Genomic DNA, 25,394 nt, shown 5'->3' with positions numbered 1-25,394 from the left:
AGACTTATAGGTCATTTAATCCAAACTTTTTATTTTATGGAGGAGGAAATTGAGACCCAGGGGAAATTTATCAGGTTTATCAGGGCCGGGGCTGAATGGCAGAGTTCGGACTGGAAGCCAGGCCCAAACCCTCCTGCCCTCCCTGGATCCCGCGAGCTGACCTCGTCTTTCGTGTCCAGTGTAGACTTCAGGACTGACCTGGAACTTTCCCTGGCTTCCCTCCGGCCCCGACTCCGGCCCCAGTCTGGGGCACCACGGCACCTGGGGGGAGGAAGAGGAGGGCGGCCCATCAGAGCCGGCTCCGGGGGGAACTCTTGGGCAGCGAGGGCCCTGGGCAGAGACACAGACAGACAGAGGGACTTTACCTGTGGACACTCCTCCGCCGACCCCTCCGACGCCTCCGACGCCTCCGACGCCTCCGACACCTCCGACACCTCCGACCCCTCCGACCCCTCCGACGCCACCGGCCCCGAGACCTGAGGGAGCAGAAGAGAAAGACGGGGTCAGAGAAGCCGGTCCTGGCTTCCCTCGTCGGCCACATCAGAGCATCTCTCTGAGCCTCAGTTTCCCCACGTGTAAATCGGGCTCTGTGAGGCCTGTGGGGATGATCAGGAGCAGGTTCCCCGCAGTGGCCACGGAGGAAGGGATGCGCTTCCTTCCTTTGAGGGGGAAATACTCACCAGCCTTGGCAGCTGCTTTGTAAGCCGCCCCTGCGGCGGGGCCCGTCAGCAGTCCCCCTGGGTAGCCCCCTCCTGGGAAGCCGCCCAGCCCTGCGGGAGAGAAGCAGTGAGTCACTCTCCCCGGAGGCAGGGATCTCACCCTGGATCCTGCCTGCCCTTAACTTGAGCCGGGAGATGCTCGGGAATCATGCTCCTGTTTGCTGGGCCTTCGCCAAGAGACCCCCAAACCCCACGGGCCTCCCCCCATTCGAATCCTGCCCAGCCTGAAGGCCGGTTCCCCCGGCAGCCTCTCCTCCCCTCCCCTCTCCTTTGTGGGGGCTTGTGAGGAAGGGGCACTCGCTGCGGAAGCTAATCCTAGACTGTCTTATAGCCTCTCTTCTGGCTGTTAGAGCCAAAGGGAGCTCTGGGCTAGTCCAATCTTCCTAACCGCTAAAGCAGGGGCTCTTAACCTGGGCTCCGTGGGAGATTTTGAGGAGACTTTGAACTTGGGTGAGAAAAAAATTATTTAATTTCCATTAATCTCTGATATTGAGCATTGCATTTGCGCATGAATGGAGAGGACCTTTGAAGGGGTCAAACCTTTGAAGGTTTTTACAAGATGGCCCAAAGGGTTCGTGATGCAAAAAGGATGAAGGAGCCCTGATCTAGCCCATCTTCTTCATTTGCCGTGGGGAGAACTGAGGCTCAGAGAGGGAAGGTGACGTGCAAATACACCCAGTTCTGTAATGATACTTTGGTCTTTTCTCTCCACGTGGAGGCTGGGAACAATGTCTTGTATATCTCCCGTTGGATTCTGGGATAATTTAGTATGACTAATCGATCTGAACAAAATCGGAAGGCAGGAGATGTGGTGCTAGACTTGGCCCTGACATCCCATCTGTGGGATCGGGGGCAAGTCCCAGTGGCCTGGACAGCTTTGTGAGAGCATGAGCTGCACACAGGGGCTGGTCTTCCCTGGTAGGAGCGGGTTTCCTCATCTAGGAAATCCCTACATCAAAGAAATCACAGGATGGGCTGAACAAAAGAAGAAAGGGAAATCTGAGGAAGACCTGGGAGGCGGGTGCCCGGGGGTCACTAGGGAGACAATTTTGAACTCAGGTAGTTGTTTTCTGTCCTGGTCTCAATTTTCCTTGTTTAAGGAAGGAAATGAGCTCTTTCTTCTCTGTCTTTCTGGGTCTGCCTCTGACTCTCTCTCTGTCTCTTTTTCTCTCCTCTTTCTTTCTCTATTAGAAAATCTTCATAAATAAATCTCCAAATACATATGTGTATATATGTATATATATATATATATGCATGTGTGTATATATGCACAAACATATAGCTTTATATAAGTGGTTTTATATTCTACATGCAGACGCACATATAAATCTCCTCCACGTTGCCTCCCTTGGATTATTTCCTATTTGTTTCCCCAGTGACTGGCCCACAGGGAGGCTTAATCAACGCTTGCTGATGAATTGACCTTCTGTATACTGAATGCTTTGGGATCCTCCGGGATCAAATTTCTATGATTTGGGAGTGAGATCTGACAGAATCCACCCTTGGTTAATTGCACAGATTGATTTTGCTTAAGATGAAATCCAGCAGCTCCAGATGGAGCCGTCACTGGGCCATGCTTTTCATACTCACCTGCTCCGAGTCCTCCAGGGCCTGAAGAGAGAAAGAGATGAAGTGAGCGCAGGACAGGACCCCCCTCACCATCTCCCCCACCATCTCTCGCCTTTCCCAGCAGTAACTCGCCTCCTCTTACATTCTTTGTGGAGGGACTGAGAAAGGATCTCAGAGGTGGGGTTGAATTGGATCTCTGAGGCCATGAAACCCAACCTCTTCATGCTACAGAGGGGGAAACTGAGGCCCAGAGAAGTGGTCATCAGAATGAAAGATAGGCTTCAAAGCTAGGGCTCGGGCTCTCAGAATCCCCGGTAGCTGAGCTGAGGCCTTGTTCTGGTCCCCATCCACCTCCGTCTGCCTCCTTTCCTTCCTGTCCCATGTCTCCCTGCTCCGTTCTGACCGCCCTCATCTCCTGCCTTTGCTTGGCCATCACTCCCAAGCCCTGCAGTCTTTCTCCTTCCTGCGCTCTTTCCTGCGGGCCTTTCGCTTGGGGAGTCCATCCATGAGCAGATTGAAACGGAAATGTTTATGAGGGGTGGAATGGGTCCCTCTGGCTCCGGTCTCCTTTCCCCTTCCAACATCTGGGGCTAATCATTCCCTCTTTCCCTGCTCCAGGCAGAAATTCCACTGCCCTTGGCTAGAAGAGCTGATGGGCAATGGGAGTTCACAACTGCACAGAGTTTGTTTTCAATTATGTGGAAGGACGCTCTTTGTTTTTCTTTCCACGAACGGGAAACATAAAGCCTGGGGCTGCTGAGCCCCAGGGGGCCACTCAACAAGAGACCCGATGGGCTCGGACCCTTTCTCGTGAATGGCAGAGGGCGGCTGGGTCGGAGTAAGTGGGTGAGAGAGAGCAGGGGGAGAGCGAATCCCGGAACACCTGGCTGCTGCGCGGCCCCTCGGGAATGGGGCCCAGGTTCTCCTTGACTCATGTGGAAGGGGAATTATGGGAAGAGAGAATCTTGGGAACCAATGGGGCACACAGGTTTTGTTTGAGCCTTCTGTCTCTACCAAGAGAAGGAATCATAGAACTAACGGGACAGGGTCGGCCATTAGAAAAGGCTACAGAGTCCTAAGGAGACCCCTGTTGGCCGTGTCTGGGGACCTGGGGAGCTCCATTGTCACCTCCACTAGGAAACCTGCCTGGATTCCTCCAGAGCAGCCGTGACCTCAGAGAGTCTTTGGCGGACCACCTAGCACTCACCATTCCTACGCTTTTTGTCCATGTGTAAGCTCTTGGAGGGCAAGGGTCTGATTGATTTCTGTCCTTGAATTCCCACCACCTAACCTCACAGATGGCACATAGTAGGTGCTTTAAAAATGCTTGTTAATTTACTATGTGATATATGTGGGTCTTTGTTTCTCCAATCATTTGGTGCCTTTCTCATTACACAGGGCTCGGCACATGGGAAAAGCTCAAAAAAGGGATTAGGAGGTCATGGTTCTAGAGTGGGAAGATGCCATTGGGTTCAATTCCTCAGTTTTTACAGAGGAAACTGAGGCCCTGAGAACACGACTGAGCAGTTAAGTGACTTGCCCAGAGTCACCCAGCCCACCAGTTTTTCTGACCCCAAATCTGCCATGCCATCTACAAGGCTGAGTTGCCTCAAAACGAGTTGATTTGTTGTCCTGGTCTCAAGGGGAAGAGAAAGGAAACAGTTAAAGAAGAATTAAGGGGATGGCCATGGTGGGGTCAGTGTCACAGAAGCCAAGGGGGTGGGGCCCCATAGTGTTGAATGCCACAGAAGGGTTAAGGATGGAAAAGAAACCTTTGGATTTGTGACCAAAAGGGTCATGTAGATGACCCCTGAAGGAAGTCAAAGGACAAAGGACAAAGTAGGAAGAACATCGGCATTGGACTCGGGGAGAACCACTTCTGGGTTCTAGACCCCCTTCTAGCCATTAAGGACAAAGACATAAATGGATGGTCTCTCTGACCATCTCTCTGACCTTCAGTCTCTTTTTCTTTCGAGTAATCACAATCCAGACTCAGAGTTGGAAGTCATCTCAGAAGTCCCTGACTAAGAAGATAGCTGCCCATAAACAGCCAGACTTTGGAAACTTTCAGTGACGGGGGCTCGCTCCTGGTTAGAACAGTCCCTTCTCCTTTTGGACAGTTCACTTAGGACGTTGTTTTTTCTGTCTCTGTAACTTCCCCCGCTCGGGAGGTCATCGGCGTCAGAGAAACAGTGGGAGACTTTCACTGTCCGAGCTTTGGAGTGGGAGGTAAAAATCCTGCCGATACTTCACGAATGTGTCTCTGGGCAACAGGCCTCTGAGCCTCAGTTTCCTTAATCGTGAAAGAGCAATCCTAATGCCCGCTTGGCTTTTGGTAACGAGACAATAAATAATGGAAGGTGGGGAAAAGTCAAGTGTATTATGGGAGTGAGGTCTCATTTCTGCCTTTGGGGAAATGACTCTGGACGGGCTGAGGGCCCATGTCCTTCTAGGGTTTCACTGCACTTGAGGCCTTTGGAAACAAAAGGAAAGATTTTCCTTAAAAGAGAGAGGATCGTCTAAGCTCCCGGGGGATTGAAAGGGTCGAGCCCAGGGCTTGTCTAGGGTTCTTTGTGGGTGACCATTCTAGCTTCTGGAAGTCCCATCAGCACTGGCGTCTCTTAGGGTTCGCCAATGGGCCATCTGTGGGGTAGGGAGAGGATGGGAAGTCCCTGGGTAAGACTAGAGGCTGCCCTGCCTTCCTTGTGGGGAGGTTACTTGAGAGGGAGGGCGCTCTTTTCCTCCCCCCATCTTCCCCGCCCCCCCAGGGAGGAGGAGGAGGAGGAGCTCTGGGCCCCCATCAGTCCTCACTAGTGTGCCCTCCAACCTCAGCGTGTAGAAAGTCACAGTCTGGAAGGAGGTGGAAGAGTCTCAGACTTACCTCCCCCAAGTCCAGCAAGACCGCCGATACCTGGAAAGAGGACAAGGACTGAGTGACCTGGGACAGGGAGGGGAGGGGAGGAGGGGAGGATGGCCAGCAGGACCCTCCCCCTCCCCAAACTGAAATCAGACAACACTGAAATCATGGACAAGGAATGCCTAAGTTCCTCCCTCCTTCCTTCCTTCCTTCTTTCCTTCCTTCCTCCCTCGCTCCCTCCCTCCCTCTCTTTTTTCTTTCTCCCTTTCTCTTTTTTCTCTCTTTTTTCTCTTTTCTTTCTTTCTTTCTTTCTTCTTTCTTTCTTCTTTCTTTCTTCTTTCTTTCTTTTTTTTTCTTTCTTTCTTTCTTTCTTTCTTTCTTTCTTTCTTTCTTTCTTTCTTTCTTTCTTTCTTTCTTTCTTTCTTTCTTTCTTTCTTTCTTACTTTATCTCTCTCTGTCTTTGTCCCTATCTCTGTCTCTGTCTCTCTCTCCCCCTAATCCTCTTTTCTTCTTTCCAGGTTTCGTCTCTGTTTTTTGCCCGTGCTTTCTCTCCCCCTCCATATCTGCTCCCCTCTCTGGCTGAATCTATTTCCATGTCCTCCTCCTCTTCCTCCTGCCTCTGTCCCCATCTCCCTCTTTGTCTCTTTCCCTGCGCCCCCTTGGTGCTCTCCCCTCCGCTTCCCTGTGTGTAGGATGCTGGAGGAGGCCAGCTGCCCGCTCCCCAGCTCCCGGCACCCCAGGCTTTCAGCTGCCCGGGGCCTCCCGCTGTGCCCCTGGGGGGGGTGCTTGTGCCGGGTGGCAGCTCGGCTCCTCTGTGGGCGCCTGCTGGGGATCCCTGGCACAGGTCTGTGCGGGGGGTGGAGGAGGAGGCCGTCAGTGGAGCTGAGGCAGCTGTGCTTCTCTCCTCCCTCTCCCCCTGAGCCAGGGGATTAGTTGTTCCCGAGTCCCAAACATGCGGCCCAGCCCCAGGAAGGCCTCCAGAAAGCAAGCTCACCCAAATGTTACCACTTCGGCTCCCAAACCGCTAATCCTCGGGCTAAAAGGATCAGAGGAGCCCAGATTTGGAGCTTGGAGGGACCCCAACTTCTCATTTTACAGAGGAGGAAACCAACAAGGTCTTTGCTCAAGGTCACACCAGTCAAAGGCAGGATTTGAACTCAGATCCCTCCCTCTCGCACCAGTGCTCTATACCAGATACCTCGGGAAGCCGTGATGTCTCTCTCTGCCTGGAAGCCATGCTGGACTGCACATTTATTCTATAACTTGTACATGCACATATTTATATTGTCCCTCCCGTTTTCAACATCCAGGGTCTGCCCATGGAGTCAGAAAGCCTGCGCCCCGGGGAATTAACACAATGTATGTGACTTGGGCAGGGTGTCTCAGCGCTGTTCATTATTAGCAATATCTGACGCCCGCTGCCTCCCAGGGGCCAGCAGTTGGGAAGCCAGGCTTAGTCTTCTCATCTCTATGATTTTCTCCTCTTTAAAAGCAAAGGGATTGTGGATTTGATGGCTTCTAGATCTAGGATCCTATAACTTGGAGCATGTATGACCTTGAAAAAGTCATTCACTTCCCTGGGCCTCAGTTTCCCTATTCACAAAGTGAGGGAATTGGATTAGATGGTTTCTAGATCTAGGATATAAATTTGGAAAAAAATTGTGACCTTGAAAAACTCATTTCCTTCTTGGGCCTCAGTTTCCCCATCTGTAAGATGAAGGGATTGGACTAGATGGCTTCTAGTTCTAGGATTGTATAAGCTTAGAGCATGTGTGACCTTGAGAAATTCATTTCCTTTCTCAGGCCTCCATTTCCCCATCTGTAAAATGAGGGGGTTGGGCTTATGAACCTGGTTCTGGAGGCGTGGCAAGGGCTGGTCCTCCCCTTTCTCCTCAGGTCCCAAAGAAATCTTACCCTCTTCTAGCCCCCCAGCACTGAATGGCCGAGCCCAGAGGGATTTTTGAGAAACCGAATCCGGGTGTTTTTCAAAGGATTCTGGCACTGGGCTCCCCAGGACGTCCCCTGGGAGCCGGAGCCACTTCGGACGTGTGTCTCTGAGACAGGTACGGATGCTGACTGCCGAGGAGGCACCGAAGCCCGCGTGGAGAAGGTCTCCAACGACGGCAGCCTCCGGAGGAGGGCCAGTGGTGCCTCAGCTCCCATCCCTGCCTTGGACCCTGCTCTTTCCTTTTTTATAAGAAAGCTCAAGTCCAGCCTCAGTTGCTTACCAGCTTGGGGACCTTAAGCAAGTCACTTCTGCCTATCTCAGTTTCATCTGTAAAATGGGGATAATGCGAGCCTCTACCTTGCAGGCTTGTTGTGAGGATAAAAGGAGGTAACATTTACAAAGCACTTTGCAAACTTGAAAGCACCCTAAAAATGCTCTTTCTATCCTTGTTGCTGCTCTGTGCCGCAATTGAACTTGAAATCGGAGAGCTGAAATCCAAATGGAGGCAGTATTGCTTAAGGCCTGTGGGATCTTGGGTAAAACGCTCTCCCGCTCTGGGCCCCAACCCCAGAAGGCCCTTTCATCCTAAATCTCCGCTATGGAATGCATAAAGTGCTATATAATTGCACCATTTTGATCAAAGATTCTACAGACAGTAATGACTTCAGTCTGCAGAGAATTTCCAGATGCGTCATTTCCCCAAGTTAAGGATGCATTCTGGAATCCTCCCGAGGAAGCCTCAGAGACCCACGGCCTCCTAATCCTCTTCTAACTGCTCATCTGTCTCTTTATTCTTCCAGCTTTAATGGTCTTGCAGAGAAGAGGGAGCTTTCTAGCCAGACAGGGCAGATATTTATTGTTGCCCTCCCTTGGAATCCTCCATCTGCTCCACTTTCCCCTCTGGACTTTCCCTTCCTCCCAGCATCCCTGCCCCGCCACGGCCAGCCCCCCTTCTCACCCCATCACATCTTTGGCCCTTAAATGCAGTCAAAGATGGCGGTCCGAGGGGGTTAGAAGGGGAGAATACCTTACCTGGTTTGGGTGGTTTGCCTCCGGCGCCAAGTCCTGGAGAAGGAAGAAAATGCATCAGTTCTACCCTGGGTGCTAAGTTCTCCAAGAAAGAGTCCTATTTATTAGACCGTGGTCCTCATTTCTACTGTGTGGAATATCGTGTCTGCTCTTTGAGTAACAAAATGGCTACTGCATTCCCAAAGGGACTGCCACTGACCTTGTCCCCAGCCCCCAAACTCCCTTCCTCCATTTTCCTACAAGATAGAAACTCAACCTTAGACTTGTCCCTCTGAGAACCTCAAGGTCATCCGGAGAACATGGTATAGGACAAGGGTGTCTAGAAGTCTGGGTTATTCTAGCCTCTGTCTTGCCTTGTCCCTCTGAGAACCCCAAAGTCATCTGGAGAACACAGTATCTGACAAGGGTGTCTAGAAGTCTGGATTACTCTAGTCTCTGTCTTGCCTTGTCCCTCTGAGAACCTCAAGGTCATCCGGAGAACATGGTATAAGAAGTCTGGACTATTCTAGTCTCTTGCCTTGTGATCTTGAGCAAGGCACTTGATGTCGATGGGTCTCAATCTCCTCATTTATAAAAATAACAGATTGAAACAAAATGATTTTAAGTTCCTTTCCATCTCTTACTGGATAATGGGGGAAATCCAGCTCCCGTCTAGGTCCGGGAAAGTGTCTTGACTAGAAAACACTCAATAGCATATTTCTCCCTGGCCGTGAGCGTGGCTATCAGAGAGCTGGCTCTTTTGTTCCCTAGCATATAAATGGTTCTCAACCTCACCTCCAGCTCCAAGGCCTCCAGCTCCAAGACCCCCAGCTCCAAGACCCCCAGCTCCAAGACCTCCAGCTCCAAGGCCTCCAAGAACACCAGCTCCTGCAACCGAGCAGAAGAAAAGTTTCTGTTAGCTCCCTTTCCATCCGCCCTAATGCAATTGCTGCCATCTCTCCTACACAAACTAGACTCAGTCTCAACCCCTGGACCGGAAGGAGTTCTAGCCCTTCTGGGTGGGAGGAAATGGTCACAAGGGCTGGCCATCCACCAAACATCAGAAACCTGTGGTAGCAGTTGGATCGATTTTAACCAAGGCCCAAATACAGGACCCCACACAAGGTGATCAGAGGTCTCTATCTTAAACTTTCTCCCCTTAAAATCCCATCCTCAGCGCTTCCCCATAAAAGATGCTTTTGTATTTTTTTTTTTGGGGGGGGAATTTAGTTTTGTGTTTTCTCAGTGAACAAAGATTTGTTTCCTCTCCCTTCCCCGGGGAAAAAGAAGTGCGGTCAAATAAAACAACGTCCGATTGGCCATGTCCAAAAAACCATACGTCCTACATCTTGAGTCCATCACCTTTGTCGGGACATGGGCAGCATGAGTCACTCCCCTGGAATCATGGCTGGTCATCATGCTGGACAGCGACACTTATGTTCCCTGGGAAAGGGGGAGCTAATCTACCCATCATCACTCACTGTCTCCCAAGGCTGGGGGAGCAGAGGAGAGGGGAGATTCCAGAACAGAGAGGGTGTCCTGGAGAAACACAGGTCCCTTCTTTTCCTTCTTTCCTGTCACACACCCCACCCCCAACCACTTAGCATTAGGAGAATTAGGAGCATATTGAGAGGGATTATGTTGGTTTCTGATCTTAACCGTGTGACTTCGGATGAATTATTTGCCTTCAGTGAAATGAGGAGGGTCAGAATCACTCTAAGATTCCTTCCAGCTTCCGCTTTCTCAGGTTCTAGAGTGTTTACGATGGTGATGGAGTACCGAGAGAACTAAGGCTCTTGATCATTTACAAAAAAAGCTCCAACCAACCCATCTCCTCCCACAAAAATAACCTGTGCAGGCCGCCATGTTGTTCTTCCTTGAGTTCATACCAAGCGGCCTTCCATCTCCCTCCTCTCATCCTCTTCTTAGCATTTCTATCTTCCTTCCAGGCTGAGTCCAAATGCTTCCTCTCCCTTTCTGGATTGTTCCCACTTCCCCTTTGGGGCACAGTCTCATTCTCCTGTTTCTATATATTTATTTTGTTTAAATGCCTGGAATTTACTTCCTCCTTATCTGCCCCTCAAAGAGATCCTCTCTTTCTTTCCTTTTTTTTTAATTGTTTTTTTTTTCTGGTTATAAATGTATATTAACTTTGAAAAATACACATTTCTTTACGAATCACATTGGGAGATTAAATCTCTTTCTGGAAGTGCTGTATAAGAGTGCAGTCAGGGGCAGAGGAGTCAGGAGGGCCCGAGTTCAAATCAGGCCTCGGACCCTTAATACTTGACTAGCTGTGGGACTCTGGGTAAGTCACTTAACTGGGATTGCCCCGCCCCCTCCCCTGCCAAAAGGCATTTCAAAACAAGAGCCATTAGGAGGTTTTCCCCTTATGTGGAATAAAAGACTCTTAAAAACTTCTGTGTTTTCCCAGAAGCGCTTAATAAAGGCTTGTTGGTTGATTTAGGGGATAAGAGACAATAATAAGGCAGCTGCATGGGGCAATGGGTAGAACGCATGGGGAGGGGAGCAAGTATGGGCGCCTTACCTGGATAGTAGACCCCTCCAGGAACAGCCCCAGGAACAGCTCCTGGGACCCCTACGGAGGAAAGAGGGAATGCTCTGTTAGTCACCATCAGGCTGGCCTCTGGGACAGGTGGGAGCCCCTGCTTGGGGGAGCAGTCAGTCTGGGGCAGGTGGGAGCCCCGGCTTGGGGGAGCGGTCAGTCTGGGGCAGGTGGGAGCCCCGGCTTGGGGGAGCAGTCAGTCTGGGGCAGGTGGGAGCCCCGGCTTGGGGGAGCGGTCAGTCTGGGGCCGGGGATCGGAGGTCGAGGGCAGGGTTAGGAGGTGCTCTCTGCCAAAAAGCTGGGCCCCCGGGGCCGGGACAGAGGTCACGCTGTGCTCGGTCAGAAGGCCCAGAGTCCCTCTCTGTGGAAAGCTCCCTTATTTCACTACTGGGCACCAGAGCCAACGTGCTCCCTCCCCTTTCCTCCACAGTCCTCCCCCCAAGGCAGCACTGAGCCCACAGAAAGAACTTCAGAAACTTCTGGCCTCTCTGGGATCCCGGTCCATTAATGATTAAGCAATGAGGTCACCCTGGTGGACTTTCCAGAGAAAATACTCTTGTTCTCACACTGATAGGGCCGAGCATGAGGTCACTGTCCTCGGCCCAGCTCGTGCGGGACGACGGCCAGGAATGGAGGAGAGAGTCCGGCTCTGGGAACGGAGTGAAAGGCCCGGGCCAGCGCTGGGGCTCCCAGGGAGACACCGGGACGAGCGGCGAGCGCCCAGGTACGGCCCCTGCACGGCGGGAGCCCCGGGCCCGATTCCTCCTGGGTGGGCAGGGCCGGGAGCCAGCGGCTCCGTCCCGAGGACAAGGCCAGGGGCCCTGTTCCTTTGTGGGTCAGTTGGCTTCCCACAGACGAGAAGGAAGCTTCCAGCTCCAACCCGTTCTCTCCCTGCTGTCACCGCAGTTCCAGCCAGACAGAGCCCCAGTCCCGGCCCCTGGCTGAGCTCAAGCAGCCGTCATAGATCGACCCCTGAGCCTGGCCACGGAGACCCCTCACCCAGTGCTGACCGTGAGCAGCTCCCCAGAGACAGCGGGGTCTGATGGAGGCACATCTGCCCCGGTCCCTCAGGAGCCTACGGGGGGGGGGGAGGCTGGACCCGATGGACTTAAAGCTCTCCCAGCCAATCAGGAGGATTCTAGGGGTTATGAACTGACCCTTGACCACAGATTGACCCCCTTGTCACGGTCACAGACTGACCCCTCAGTCCCTCACAGGCCTTCACAGACAAGGGCTGTTGGTCTTAGGAGTTTCTGGATGAATGAGGACGGGTGTCTCAAGTGCATCGACTGCTCGTCGTGGGCGGCCCGGGGCACCCGAGTCTGGGTCAGAGGCGTCCTCTCAGGGGGCCCGACAGCCCTCCCCTTCACTTCAGAGCTGGACAGAGATTCATACTGACCCACAGAGCTAGAGACAGAGACAGAGAGAGAGACAGAGACAGAGAGGAGGGAGAGACAGAGACAGAGAGAGAGAGAGACAGAGACAGAGACAGAGAGGAGGGAGAGACAGAGACAGAGAGAGAGACAGAAACAGAGAGGAGGGAGAGACAGAGACAGAGACAGAGAGAGACAGAGGCAGAGACAGAGAGAGACAGAGGCAGAGACTGAGAGGAGGGAGAGACAGAGACAGAGAGAGAGAGAGAGAGAGAGAGAGAGAGACAGAGACAGAGACAGAGAGGAGGGAGAGACAGAGACTGAGAGGAGGGAGAGACAGAGAGGTAGATCCAAAGACAGAGAGACAGACTGAGATCTAGAGACAGAGAGACAGGGACTGAAAGAGAGACAAAGACGGGCTGGCAGGGACAGAGAGGAGAGGTGGGAGCCACATCTGCTCTCCACCAGCCAGAGCCAGCACATCTGGATGGCTAACCAGGGTCTCCATCAGCTGCCGCCCGTCACCACCTCGGAGCATCTGAAATCCACCCTCGTCCACCCAGAGCAGAAGCCTCTGCCTCCTCCAGCTCCTGCTTAGGGTGAGCTTGGGGTCTTCCCCCCCCACAAGTCCACAATATCCCAAGGGGACATGGGGAGGGGGTGCCGAAGGTTGAGGGGGAAGCAGGGGCAGGCAGTCCCCTCCCATCTCCCCCTCCCCCCAGTCCCAAGGAGGGCCAGCCCCCCTCCCCTTGCCCCCGGGCGCCCCACGGCCTCTCTGAAGCCCAGCCCGGGCTGCAGGCCCTCTCCCCCGGGGCCAGGCTTTCTGGGAAGCGGCCCCTTCTCTGTCTTCTGCAGCCAAAAGCTCCGTATCATTCAGCAGAGCTCTTGCTGCTGTCTCTGGCTCTCTGGCTCAGCTCCCTCCCCTCCCCTCCTCTCCCTCCCAGGCTGCCTGTTCCAGGCCAGAACATGTGCACGGAGGCCTCAGTTTCCCTCCCCACCTCTCCTTCCTTCTGGCTCCCCAAACCAAGTCCTCCGGGCCCCGGCTCCCTTTGTGTGGAGGGGAGGTGCAGGGATGGGTGCTGGGAGGGGAGGGCAGTTGTCACCTGGCCAGGGGACCACCATCCCTGGAGATAACGAGCCTGAGGTCAAGAGTCTCCCAGAAGTCCCCTTGGCTGCCCGGGCCCTGAGACCCCAGACACCAGAAGTCAGTCCGGAGCAGGTCTGGTGCAGCCTTCTGCCCCATGTCTCCCCCTCCCCGCCTCAGGAGGCTCCCTGCTCAGAGATGGAAGCCCCTCCTGCCTCCAACTCCAAGGTGAGCCCGAGGATTTCCAGAAACAACCGGGTCTCTGGGGCCTGTCCCCCCTTTCCAAGTCCAAGTGAGCCCGTCCTCCCAGCCCGACTGGTCAGGGCCAGACTGTTTGGGCCTCCTTCCTAGGCTGGCCTCTCTGCCTCCCCTCCCCTCCCTTTCCCCCCCTACAATCCATCAGACAATGTCCCGGAGCAGGGCTTTCAGCACGTCCTTCTCTGGCTGCCGAGGCCCTAGGGAACGGGGAGCTGCTCGGATTGTCTGAGGGGCCCCAGGAAAGCAGCTGTGTTAGCTGAGGAGCAGAGTCCTGCCCTGGCACTCAAGGCCCTTTCTGATTTAGCTCCGATTTACTTCTCCCACTGCTTCTTCCCTCCATATCCTCCCCCCCTTCTCCTCCCCACTCATACTCACACTTTTTTTTTTTCATCTTCTCACCTCCCAGCTTTTATTCAGGTGCCCCTCCCCCAGCTGGGAAGGAGCCTTTCCTCCTCCCTCAGCTCTCCGTCCCCTTCATCCTTCCACACTTAGGTAATTTCGCCTCCTCCTGGACCAGCGCCCGCCACATGGGGGCACGTACATAGACGCGGCTCCAGCCTTTGCATCTGTCTCTGGCATTTCCGGCCGAGTGACTGTGGGCAGGTCCCTTCCCGGATCTGACATCGATAACAACAATCTGCCCCTTCCCGGCAGGACTAGTTACCGTTAGTCAGCAGTGCTCTCCACGGCCCCGGGAGAGTGGAACTCGGGCAGCTCTGGAGCCAGAGCCTCCTCACTGCGTGACTGTGGCCGTTACTCACAGGGTTTCTCTTTCCCTGACTGTGAGATGCTGAGTGTGGGGCAGACGGGGAATGAGGAGCAGGCCCGGGAGCGGGCGGGGCAGGGAGCGAGCCTGGGAGCGGGCGGGGCAGGGAGCAGGCCAGGTAGGGAGCAAGGAGAAGGAAGCCTGAAGGGAGGCAGAAGACCTTAAAGCCAGGGAGATCTGGCTTCGAATCCTGACACTACGGGCACTTGCCCAGGTAATTCTCTCTTCTCTAAGTTGCAGAGCTACATCGTTGGAGGAAGATTTCTCATCAAAGTTCCTTTTACCAACAGAATGATGGGTCCTATTCTCTCCCTGGCCTCTGTAACTAACAATAGTAGTTCATTTATGAAAGTGCTCTGAGCCTTACAAAACACCCATTTGATCCGTACAGGAACCTTCAGATAAATATTAACATTGTCCCATTATACAGATGAGGGAACCGAGTCTCAGAGTTCTTTATCCACCAGTAGCCACCAGTAAGGGTGCACGGCCAGACTCGGACCTGGGTTTTCCTGTCTCTGAGGGCAGCGCTGTGCCCACGATCGCCCCCTTCAACAACAATAGCGGTTATGAAACGAGCGGCCAGTGAATGGGCCTCCGTCCACGAGCACTTGGTGTAAGTCACCTGCTCTCTGGGGGCTTGTCCCATGACTTTTGTGACCTGGGAAGCGCTCTGTCCCCAACATCTGGGCTTGTTATTGCTCCTAACCCCTCCTGGTTCTAGGAACAGCAGCCAGTGACTCCCCCAGTGCCGTGGTTCTAGCCGTCCCCATCCTTCTTCTCCTCGGCTTTGGATCCAGGGTCCCTGTGATTCGTGGAATGAGTCCCGAATGGGGAATCACAGGATCCAGATCTGGGTTCGAATCTTGCTGCCTCCCACTTTCTGGGTGACCTGAAGTCACGTTTGTCTATAAAATGAGTAAGTTAACCCAGACCAGGGGCTCTGGATTTTTTCTGAGCATCATAAACTGTCATAAACGCTCTGATACTTTGGTGAGGTCTTGGGGGTTTTCAAAGAACAATGGCTTCTTTAATTGAAGGAAACGCTAAATTTCGCTTGGAGGTTGTGCTGCACTTTCCCCCCCGGAGCTTCTGAAAGCTCTCCAGGTCTATCTGATCCCTAAATCCCTGTCCGGCTTTAACTCTGTGAGCCTTTGAACTCGAGGGCCAAATCCAGCGAGAGACAGAGGCCCCGCTTCCAGCTCTCTCCCTGGGGCTAGCCCCGGTGCACAGCATCTAGCCAGCGCTGTTGCCATGGGGATCAAAACAGAGATAACCAAACCCCTCATTCCACTTAATTATGAACAGAGAACACGGACTCAGAGAGGTCATGGGATAGTAGACGTGGGGCTGGAAGGGTTCTCAGGGAACATCCAATCCGAATCCCTGAGGTTACAGAGAGGGAAACTGAGGCAGCCGGGCTCAGACCCCCGACTTCCTGAGCCTTGTCTGCTGAAGCGCCCAGGGAAGGGAACCAGGACCCCGGAGAGCCTGATTTCTAGGCTTCTTCTAAGAAAGGCCATCCCATCAGTGTGGGCCCTGCCCACGAAGCCGGGGCAGCTTTCTCTGCCAAGGGGAGGGCTTGAGGAGGTCTCTTCTGATGAATGGATGAAGAAAGAGGGCGGTCATCTCCTGGCTCAGCCTGGGCGGCTTAAAAGCTGGTAACTTTCCACTGAGGAAGAGGAAGGAGGTCAAAGGCAGAGCTCATGGAAATGGTGGGAGCCAAATGGAGAGACCAAAGATGGCGGCCTCACAGATAACCCCGAAGCCGGATGGCCAAAAGCCGTTTTGGAGCACGATCTTTTGTTTCTTGGAGGCTGAGGGTGGGGCTGAGCTGATGTTTAAACTTAATTAGGGTTTCCTGAGCACATCTACTTTAAGGTGACTGGGGGAGGGGACCCAGCAAGGATCATGGAACCAGAGCCTTTGATTTGAAGGGACTTGGAGTCATTGAAGAGAGCTGAAGTAAAACTCAAAGAAGTAAAGGGATCTGGCAAAGTTAGACAGGTAGAAGTCGGGATTTGAACCCAAGTCCTTTAAAAAACGACCTCCACGATTATGGAGGATCTATTGTGAGGAGTTTCGTCCCTCCCCACTGCGACCCTCCTTCGTAGTCTCCAGACTTGTCAGATTTTAGATGATGTGGATCGGCCTTATTTCCTAAGCTTTGGGACAGTCCACATTAAAGGGGCAAATGAAAGGGAGATGCTTGGCTCTGGAATCGAAAGACTCGGGTTCAAATTCCACCTCTGACAATCATCCCCCATATGATCTTGGACCAGTCACAAGCTCCCTCAGAGATCTGAACCAGAGCTTGAAGATCTCTCGGACATTTACCCATCCGAAGTCAACCGAAATAATCGCGGGGTTCAGCACGCTAAAGTCCTGGGATGGGAGGGCGAAGTTCTGCTGACAAACTCTTTAATGTCTCGCCAAATGACTGTTGCTAAGTCATTTCTGGCAGACCAGAACTGAGATCCAACTAACCTTGTTAACCTAGACCCGAGAGGAGCCAGCATTTCCCTTTCCCCTCCCTTCCCTTAAAAAAAAAACCAAACCAAACCCTGCTAAGCAAAGAAGGGATTCATCTGAGATTTAAGGGGAATGTTTAACCTGCTCTGAGACTAAACTATCTCCAAGGCATTTGAGAGATTGTTTATATTCCAAAGGCTGCCGTTAATTACAAAGAAGCTTATCTCTTCATTGTTAAATGGGTCCAGCAGAGCATGTACTTGAAAACACTATGTTAGGAATGAGTGTGCGACACACTCTCTGTACTTGAAAATAATAAAATAGTATTCCAGAAATAAAACTGACCTTGACCCCAATTAGTTTGAGCTAGAGGGGTGCTGACGTCTCCATTGCCAGACGGGGATTGGAGAGCTCTAGGATTCTGGGAGCCCACGTCCTTTTTCTTCCTTCATCTTCCTTCTAATTGGGAGGCAATCTGGAGATTCTCTAGGTCCACTTCTTTCTCCTCCTCTCCTTCATCTTCCCCAAGGAGGAATCCTCCCTAGAGTGTCCTTGCCAAGGGGTCATCTAGCTTCTAACCCTTCCTAGGACAGGGAGCTCACTCCCTCCTCTATGACTGAAAGCATTTCATACCAAACTAAAATCTGCCGCCCGTCAGCACTAGCGCTGCCCTCCAGAGCTGTCTCTTGTAATGGACCACCCTTCAGATAGGGGAACTTGGCTTCATGCTCAATCTAGCCCACAAGGACACGGTCTGATAAGCTCATTCATACACAGGGGTTAGGAATTGACACCTTCCCATCACACTCTTCCATGTTCCCATTTTTCTCTGTCGTTCTAACCACTGTCAAGAGCTGTTGGCAGGACCCTCAAAACTTGGAGGGGGCAGATTTATATGGGCTCAGGTGGTACTGATACTAGGGAGGGAAGAAGTGGGCTCAGGGTAGACACATACACAGTAAGAAGGGAGAGTTTCCTCGAAGAAGAGAAGGATCAAGAAAATTGAAGGCATGGGCAGGGTTGAAGGAAAAAGAGGCTGATATCTAGATAGTTGCTACTATTTTGTAATTGTTTGGGGTGAGAGGTCCAGAATTGTCATCTGTACAGTCAGGGTTTTGACTCTTGAAATCTGTGACTTACAACCTATGTAACTTTAGGTAAGCCAGAAGATATTGTCCAACCTAAATCGCTTGACTTTTCTCAGCCTCAGTTTCTCCATCTGTAAAATTGGGGCTTGGACAACTAGAAGATCTCTGAAGTCTCTCTTAAAACAAAGATCAGAATTAGAAAGAACAAGAAACTTTTCAACAGCATTCCTGAATAGATTTCATTTGGACATGGAAGGTTTCAAGACCTTCAGTGAGGGAGACTGCCTTCAAAGGGCAGCTCCTTCCATCATGAAAGAGCTCTTCCACTTAGGACACTTTTTTTTTGGCATTAATTTAAATATACTTCTCTGAAACTATGATCCATTGTTCTTAGTGGGGCTAATCCTTTTCCCCAAAGACTAGCCTTTTATAGATTTGAAAACAGTTGTCATGTTCTCCTCTGGCCAAATGTTTTTTTTTTTTTTTTTCCCATCCCAGTTCCCTTAACATATAATTTGTTCTATGCTTCTCTCACCATCCTGGTCTCTTGCTTCCTTGTCAATGTCTTTCCTAAAATGTGATGCTCAGACCTGAATGCAATGTTATCTGACCAGAGAAGAGCATAGTGGACAGACATTACAGCTTTCTTAACATGGTCTAGGGATACATTCACTTTTTTTATTGTCACATCACACTTATCAATATTTAGCTGGTAGTGCTCTTAAAACCCTAGTTTGTATGTTTTAAAGAGATATTGGCTAGACATATCATTGTATTCTATAATTGTGAAGTTGATTTTTTGATCCCAAAGCTAAGACTTTACATTGATTCTAACTAAAGTTTCATTGTAGTCAATTCAGCCTAATGCTTTGACCTACCAAGCTATTTTCGGATAAGGACTCTCTCTTCCAATGCGTTAGCTATTCCTCCCAGTTTCCTGTAATTTGCAAAGTTGACTGAAACACCCTTTATTTTTCATCCAAAGTCAATGATAAAAATATTGGATCTCCTTGGGCCAAGGGAAATCTCTGTGATTCTATTATGAGATTATTCCTCTCAAACTTGTAATTAGCAAATTTTCACTTCAGCATCCTTTTGGCCCCCCAAACTTTGCCAGAAAGTTCCTGAAAGCCTCTGTTCTTGACACAACTAAGTACTCCTATACTTTACCTTCCATTCTCCCACAATGCTGCCTTTTTCTGCTTTACTTATCTATTGAAATGATGGTTCATAAGGATATTAGTTTATCTAAACCCCTCCTGGGGCATTTGCGTTATCCTAAGAAATTCTTGATACTTTCAGCAGAAAAAAAAAAAAAAAAAAGGACCTCCTGGAACTTCAGGGAATCATCTAGATGGAAGAACCCTCACTGATCATCTTGTCAAACATTTTTGTTTTTCATCTAAGTGGTGCAGTAAGGAAGTAAGGAAGATCCAAGTTCAAATCCAATCTCACTCAGACACTTAACTAGCTATGCGACTTTTGGCAAGTCACTTAACCTTTATTCACCTCAGTTTTCTTAACTGTAAAATGGGGATAATAATAAGATCTATCTTTCAAGGTTGTTGTGAGAATGGAATGAGATAATATTTGTAAAGCATTTAGCGCAGTGCCTAGCCAGTAGTAGGCACCATATAAATCTTAGCTGCTATTATTGTTATTAGACTATCTAGTCCAACCTCATACATGTTACTTCTTTAAGCTTCAGTTTCCTTATTAGTAAAGTGAGAGGTTGATCTGTATTATATCTAATATCTCTTTTAACTTAAAGCCTTGAGGGCAAAGAAGATCGGAACCCTAGGGATTTCACTGAGTCCTGAATTTTATCCTCTCAGGGAATCTTGTGAGAGAGCTCTCCGAATCTACCTTCAGTATATATACATTTTTGTATGCATTCTCCTCCATTAAATTCAAGCTTTTTGAGAGCAGGGACCATGTTTTGTCTTTGTTTTTGCCCTTCTTTATATCCTCAGAGCTTAGCACCATTCCTGGCACATAGTAAATGCTTATACATTTGATCAATTAAGTTAATTGACTAACCTTCTGAATTTTGTTTAAAACCATTCATCCCAATGGCATAGGAGCATTAACATACATAATCGTAAACTAAGAAAAATCTAAGTTATTTATTACTTGGTTTTGGAATATATACTTTTCTTTTTTTTAGAGATAGAGATGTAAGTAGAGTAGGGAGAAAGAATTACCAGCTGAAAATCTCCAGCTGAAATGCCTCTCCAGCCAGGGATAGAGCCTCACTGTGCTCAAAAGACAGCAGAGTTCTAAATTTGGGGAAGTTCCATTGATTCCAAATGTGCTCAATAGGTCTAGTTACAGAGTCTAATCCTTATTCCATAAATTGAAACGCCATGGCATAGAATCTGAGTTTCTGGAGGAATGACTACATTTTTGTGTTTTTATCCCTAGTACTTAGTAGCATTTAGTACCAAATACTCTGCCTTGTGTTAAGTAGTTATTTAACAAATCTTTGTTGAATTGGAAACAGAGTTTTCAGTTACAAAAACCTAACTTATGTCAAGAGATTGAGAATGAGCAACTATATGTCTCCTCTAGGCCCTATATGGCTCCCCTATATGTACTCCAGAAACCCATATGGGCTCCCCTATATGTAAAATAAGGCATGTAGTTCCATAACACTTGACAGGGAATATAAAACTAGAGAGAGATTACTGGATTAGAGCAAGGCAAATGTAATCTTGATTTTTAAAAAAGTACAAAAAACCATTATGGACTCCTTCCTCTAGCCTTTGTGTCATCCAACAAGTTTGGTGAGCACAGAATTTATGCCTTCTAAGTCATTGAATATAAATATACTAAAACCAGACAGGGCCAAACACAGATTCCTTGGGACATTCAACTAGAGACCATTGAAATAAACACCAGGGAATCTGACTTTGGTTCCTAAGAAAAATTCTAGAATGAAACATTAAAGAGATGGTGATTAATGGATATCTAGAAAAGGAAGCAGTGATCATGACTTCATCAAGGGACTAGTTATACTAGACTCATGTTAATTAAGTTTTTGGAAATTATTATTGTAAATTAGGAGAGAAGAACACTTTACCTACATATTAGCAAAGCGTTTGATAAAGAATTTCATACAATTATCTAGGAGACAATAAAGATAGCTTAGGCAATAAATGGCTCTTGGAGTCAGGAAAACCTGAGTTCAGATCCTGTCTCAGACATTTTGCTGGCTGTGTGACTCTATTTAAGTTACTGAACCCTGTTTGCCTCAGTTTCCTCATCTGTCAAATGAACCGGAAAAGGTAATGACAAACCACTCCAGTATCTTTGCCAAGAAAACCTCAGATTGGGATCAGAAAAAGTCAGATATGACTGAAATGACTAAACAACAATAATCACAACAACAATAACAACAAATGAGGGTTGTGAAAATCAAATGAAATAGCATGTGTAAAGCTCTTTTCAAATTTAAAATGCTACATGAAAGCTATTAATATTGTTATTATTAATATTGATATTAGTTGATGGATCTAGTACAGGTTGGATAGCAATTAATGTCATCATTAATGTCATTAATTAATAGTCATTGAGGTCAACTTGCCAAGAGTTTTCCAGTGGTGTCTTGGATAAAAGCACGAAAGAAAAGCCGATCAAATTTGCCAATGACACAAAAGATCAGGCAAGAAAGAAAGATTTATGGGTTAGACTGCAGGGCTTCTTAAACATTTTCTACTCACGACCTCTTTTCTGAGAAATTTTTACATGACTCTAAGCAGGAAAATCAAACATCTACCGATAATAAACTGCAATTTCATGACTCCTACATCTAGGTATGAGACTCCCAAAGGGATCAAGACCCTTTGAGAGCACGGGGCAAATCCACTAAGATGACAAGAGAAGCTCCTTGGGGGCCAAGACCTACACTTTTCAGCACTGAGCACAGTACTTGGCACAAAGTTGGTGCTTTATAAAAAAGATTCCTAATTGAACGAAACGAAAGAAACGTAAAGCCTTCCAGTTGGGTTCAAAACCCCAACATTGTTAGTTCATTTGGGGAATTTGCCTGAAAAGAAATCTGTGGATTTTAGCGGGCTGCAGGCTCAGTCAGTGTTGGCAATGGGATGTAGCAGACAAGTTAATTTGATCTCGGGCCATATAAAGAGAGGAATAAAGTGATGATAGTTCCTTTGTACTAGACTCCATCTGGCCTTCCATTCTGGATGCCACAGTTAAAAGGCTTTTCAGCTGGAAAATTTCAAATGAAGGGCAAGTGGGATGATCAAAAGTCTTGAGTCCATATCATATGGTTGAAAGAACTGGGGATGCTTAGGTTCAAAAAAAGACTTGGGGATGCGGTCGGGGAGAGGGTCCTCAGCAAGTGTTTGAAAGGCTGTCTTGAGGAAGAACTATTAGACTTGATCATCTTGGCCCCCAAGGGCAGAACCAGGAGCAAGGAAAAGAGAGCAATTTAGACTTGAAATCAGGAAAAGTTTTCTAAGGGCTGTTCAGTCTAGAATGACTCTTCATAACCCCATTTGGGTTTTCTTGGCAAAGATACTAAATTGACTTGCTATTTTTGTCTGAAGCTCATTTTACAAATAAGGAAACTGAGGTAAACAAGGTCACATGACTTTCCTAGAGTCACACATCTAATAAGTGAGTGGATTTGACATTAGCTTTTCCTGGTTCTAGGCCAGCTACTCTATACCACCTAAAAATCAGAGCTATTCCAAAGTGGAAGGGATGCCACAGGAGGCTGCTGTGTGAAGTGCGCTCCCCTGCTTTGGAGGTCTTTGAGAAGGGGCAGGGAAGACCCCTGGTTTGGTGCTACAATGGGGATTTCTTTGGGGATACAGGTTGGACGAGATGACCAACTCTCGACTCGGTGATTCTGGGAGAAGGTAGCCTGGGTGATCTCTGGGCTCTCTGCTTTTTCTAACATCCCCTGGTTCCATGACTCTCCAGCCTACCCACAGCTCTTCAAGAGCTCAGTTATTTTCTAAAAGGATGAAAATACATTTTTCTTCTGAGTTTTTCTTTCAGGATGGAGAGGGGCGGGAGTTGTAAGACTAGGCGGGTGGATGCCTAATTCCCTCAAGGGACTGGCACACCCCACCCTTTCTGGACGGCAGAAATGGGCCGAGTCCCCTGTAGTGGGATTCCGGGATTGCTTTTCCTTCCTTGTGCCCATTATCAGGACACAGAGTACTTTAATGGAAAGAGCGTCAGACTTGGAACGAGAGTTCAAGGGCCAGCTCAGCCACTTCTTAGCCACGAGACCTGACTTTCCCTACCTGTAAAATGGAGGTCTTCCTTTTTGCACTGTTTGTCTCATAGGGTTCTGAGGAGTGAGCTTCATAAAACTACGGGATCCCAGGATTATCGGTTTCGAGCTATAAAAAGTCATGTCATTGCCATGACCATACTGGGGAGGTGACACGGAAGTGTTGAAAGAGAGAGAAGTTTGGAGTCAGAAGAAAACTGGGCTCAGATCTGGCTTCAGACACTTCCTAGCTGTGTGCTGACCCTCAGTTTACCTTTTGTAACTTGGGAATAATAATGTTACTTACCTCCTAAGTGGTGATAGGGATGAGGTTGGCAAAGTGATTTGTATACCTTAAAAAGCTTTATAAATGCCTGTTATCATTGTTATTGTTGTCCCAATAATGCTTATTCTTAATTATTAATATTAATTATTCTTAATTAGTCCCCTCATGCCCATTGTCCAGCTTCCTATCCTGGTAGAAGTTTTGTGTTTCTGGCCCCAGAGATTACAGAAACTTCCCAGGAAGAGAGGACAAGGAGCCGTGACTTGGACAGCTCAAGAAGAAAGACTAAAGGAACGGGACGTTTCCTTCTGGAGAAACAATCCGCGGCCACTCTCCCCAGTTTCCACCTCCATGCCTCTGCTCACCAGCTCTCCCCTCCTTGGAGCCTCTTTCTTTTCCTCTCCACTCCAACTCTATCTGAGGTCAGAGGACCAGTTTAAGTCCCAGCGGGTCCTGATCTCTTCCCTTCTATGACTTCATTACCCAACACGGGGGTCAGCGACAGGGCTGCTTACTTAGGGAATGTTAAGAGTTACAAGAGGCCTTAGAGGCCATTTAGGAGAGTCCAGCTTGGTGGGATGGGAAAAGCCACTGAGACGGCTCCAGGAGCCTTACGTCTGACGCTTGGCTCTTCCGAGGAGCAATCTGGATGACTTTGAACAAGTCATTTATTTTGGGGAGTCTCAGTTTCCTCTGCTGTCAAATGAGAGAGGGGTGATATGCTCTCTGAAGTCTCTTCAAGTTCTTAGATCCAGGATTTTTTCATCTGACAGAGTTGGAAACTGAGGCCTGGAGAGAGAACATAACCTGCCTGAGACCACGTGCCATGGTTGTGACAAGCCAAAGGCTAGAATAATTGCTTAGGGATTGGTTTTTTCCCCTGTGGTCATACATTCATCCCCAACTATTGTGGACTGGAACACGCCCGAGGGCAGGAACAATATCTCCTCCATTTGTGTACGGTCTCCTAGAGTCCCTATCACAGGGCTACGCAAAGAGGAGTGATCAGTAAATGGATGTTGATGAGTTGGAGGAAAGGAAATAGGGGTTTGGGCAGGAGCCAGTTAGTCCCTGTATTTGAAATAATACTTGTTATTATCTATATATGGTATATATACTTATATGTACATGTACATACACACACCCATAAAATACACAATTCATGTCTATATGTATGCTTATGTATCTATGTGTCTGTGTGTTTGTGTTGCTATTATGTATATTATATATACTTATGTACACATGTGTGTATACATTAAAAGTATATATATATATGTTTGCATACATGTATCTATAGCTGGGAATATCTTTGTGTATATGTATTTATATCCATGTGTATATGTATCCATATTGCTCTCTGTGTGTATATATTGCTTTATCTATATGTCTATTATAGATACTTATATATGCATACTTTCTGTGCATATGCATATAAAGGTATATATATGCATGTATATGTATGTAGATATGTATTTATATTTGTGTATATGTATCTTTTTTGGTAATATATATATGTGTCTATATTATATATACTTATATATGTATACTTTCTGTATATACACATATAAATGTATATATGCATGTATGTATATGTATATATGTATTTATATCTATGTATGTGTATTTATCTTTGTGTATATATGTATCTATATTTCTCTCTCTGTGTATATATTGTTATCTATTTGTCTATGTATACTTTCTGTGTAGACACATATAAATGTATATATGCATTTATATCTGTGTATATGTATGTGTTTATATTTCTCTCTGTATGTATATATTGCTATTATCTATATGTCTATTATCTATACTTATATATATGTATACTTTCATTGTATGAGTGTCTATATATGCATTTATACCTGTGTGTGTATATATATATATATATATATATATATATATATATATATATATACACACACACACACACCTGTGTGTATGTATTTATCTGTGTGTGTATATGTCGCTCTATTTCTTCGTACATATATATGTCTCTGTATATGTATCTCTGTGTGTGTATGTATCCATATGTAACCTGTGTCTATATATTGCTACTATTTATATCTATTATATATACTTATGTATATATGTGTGTTTATATATAAATATATTTACGTATATATGTATCTATATTAGTGTACATATACATTTA

The 25,394-nt window shown here is 48.2% G+C and overlaps 1 protein-coding gene across 5 annotated transcripts in view; it reads right to left on the bottom strand.

Annotated features, from left to right (window-relative positions):
• The window catches only part of ELN (elastin), a 67,874-nt gene that overhangs the window by 37,582 nt on the left and 4,898 nt on the right, over positions 1–25,394 (bottom strand). For 4 of the 5 annotated variants that reach the window (XM_051991942.1, XM_051991943.1, XM_051991945.1 and 1 more), the window contains exons 2-9: positions 10,650–10,700; positions 8,897–8,989; positions 8,126–8,158; positions 5,170–5,199; positions 2,310–2,330; positions 681–770; positions 366–476; positions 199–261 (exon numbers count right to left, since the gene is read on the bottom strand). In XM_051991942.1, the coding sequence (XP_051847902.1) occupies positions 199–261; positions 366–476; positions 681–770; positions 2,310–2,330; positions 5,170–5,199; positions 8,126–8,158; positions 8,897–8,989; positions 10,650–10,700 (492 nt within the window). The remainder of the gene's footprint in view (positions 1–198; positions 262–365; positions 477–680; positions 771–2,309; positions 2,331–5,169; positions 5,200–8,125; positions 8,159–8,896; positions 8,990–10,649; positions 10,701–25,394) is intronic. The other variant, XM_051991944.1, reaches the window with a different exon arrangement.

Source organism: Antechinus flavipes, chromosome 4 (genome assembly GCF_016432865.1).
Source record: "Antechinus flavipes isolate AdamAnt ecotype Samford, QLD, Australia chromosome 4, AdamAnt_v2, whole genome shotgun sequence".
In the NCBI taxonomy this organism is placed as follows: domain Eukaryota; kingdom Metazoa; phylum Chordata; class Mammalia; order Dasyuromorphia; family Dasyuridae; genus Antechinus; species Antechinus flavipes.
Note: the sequence above shows the minus strand (reverse complement) of the source record. Positions and strands in the feature narration are given on the sequence as shown.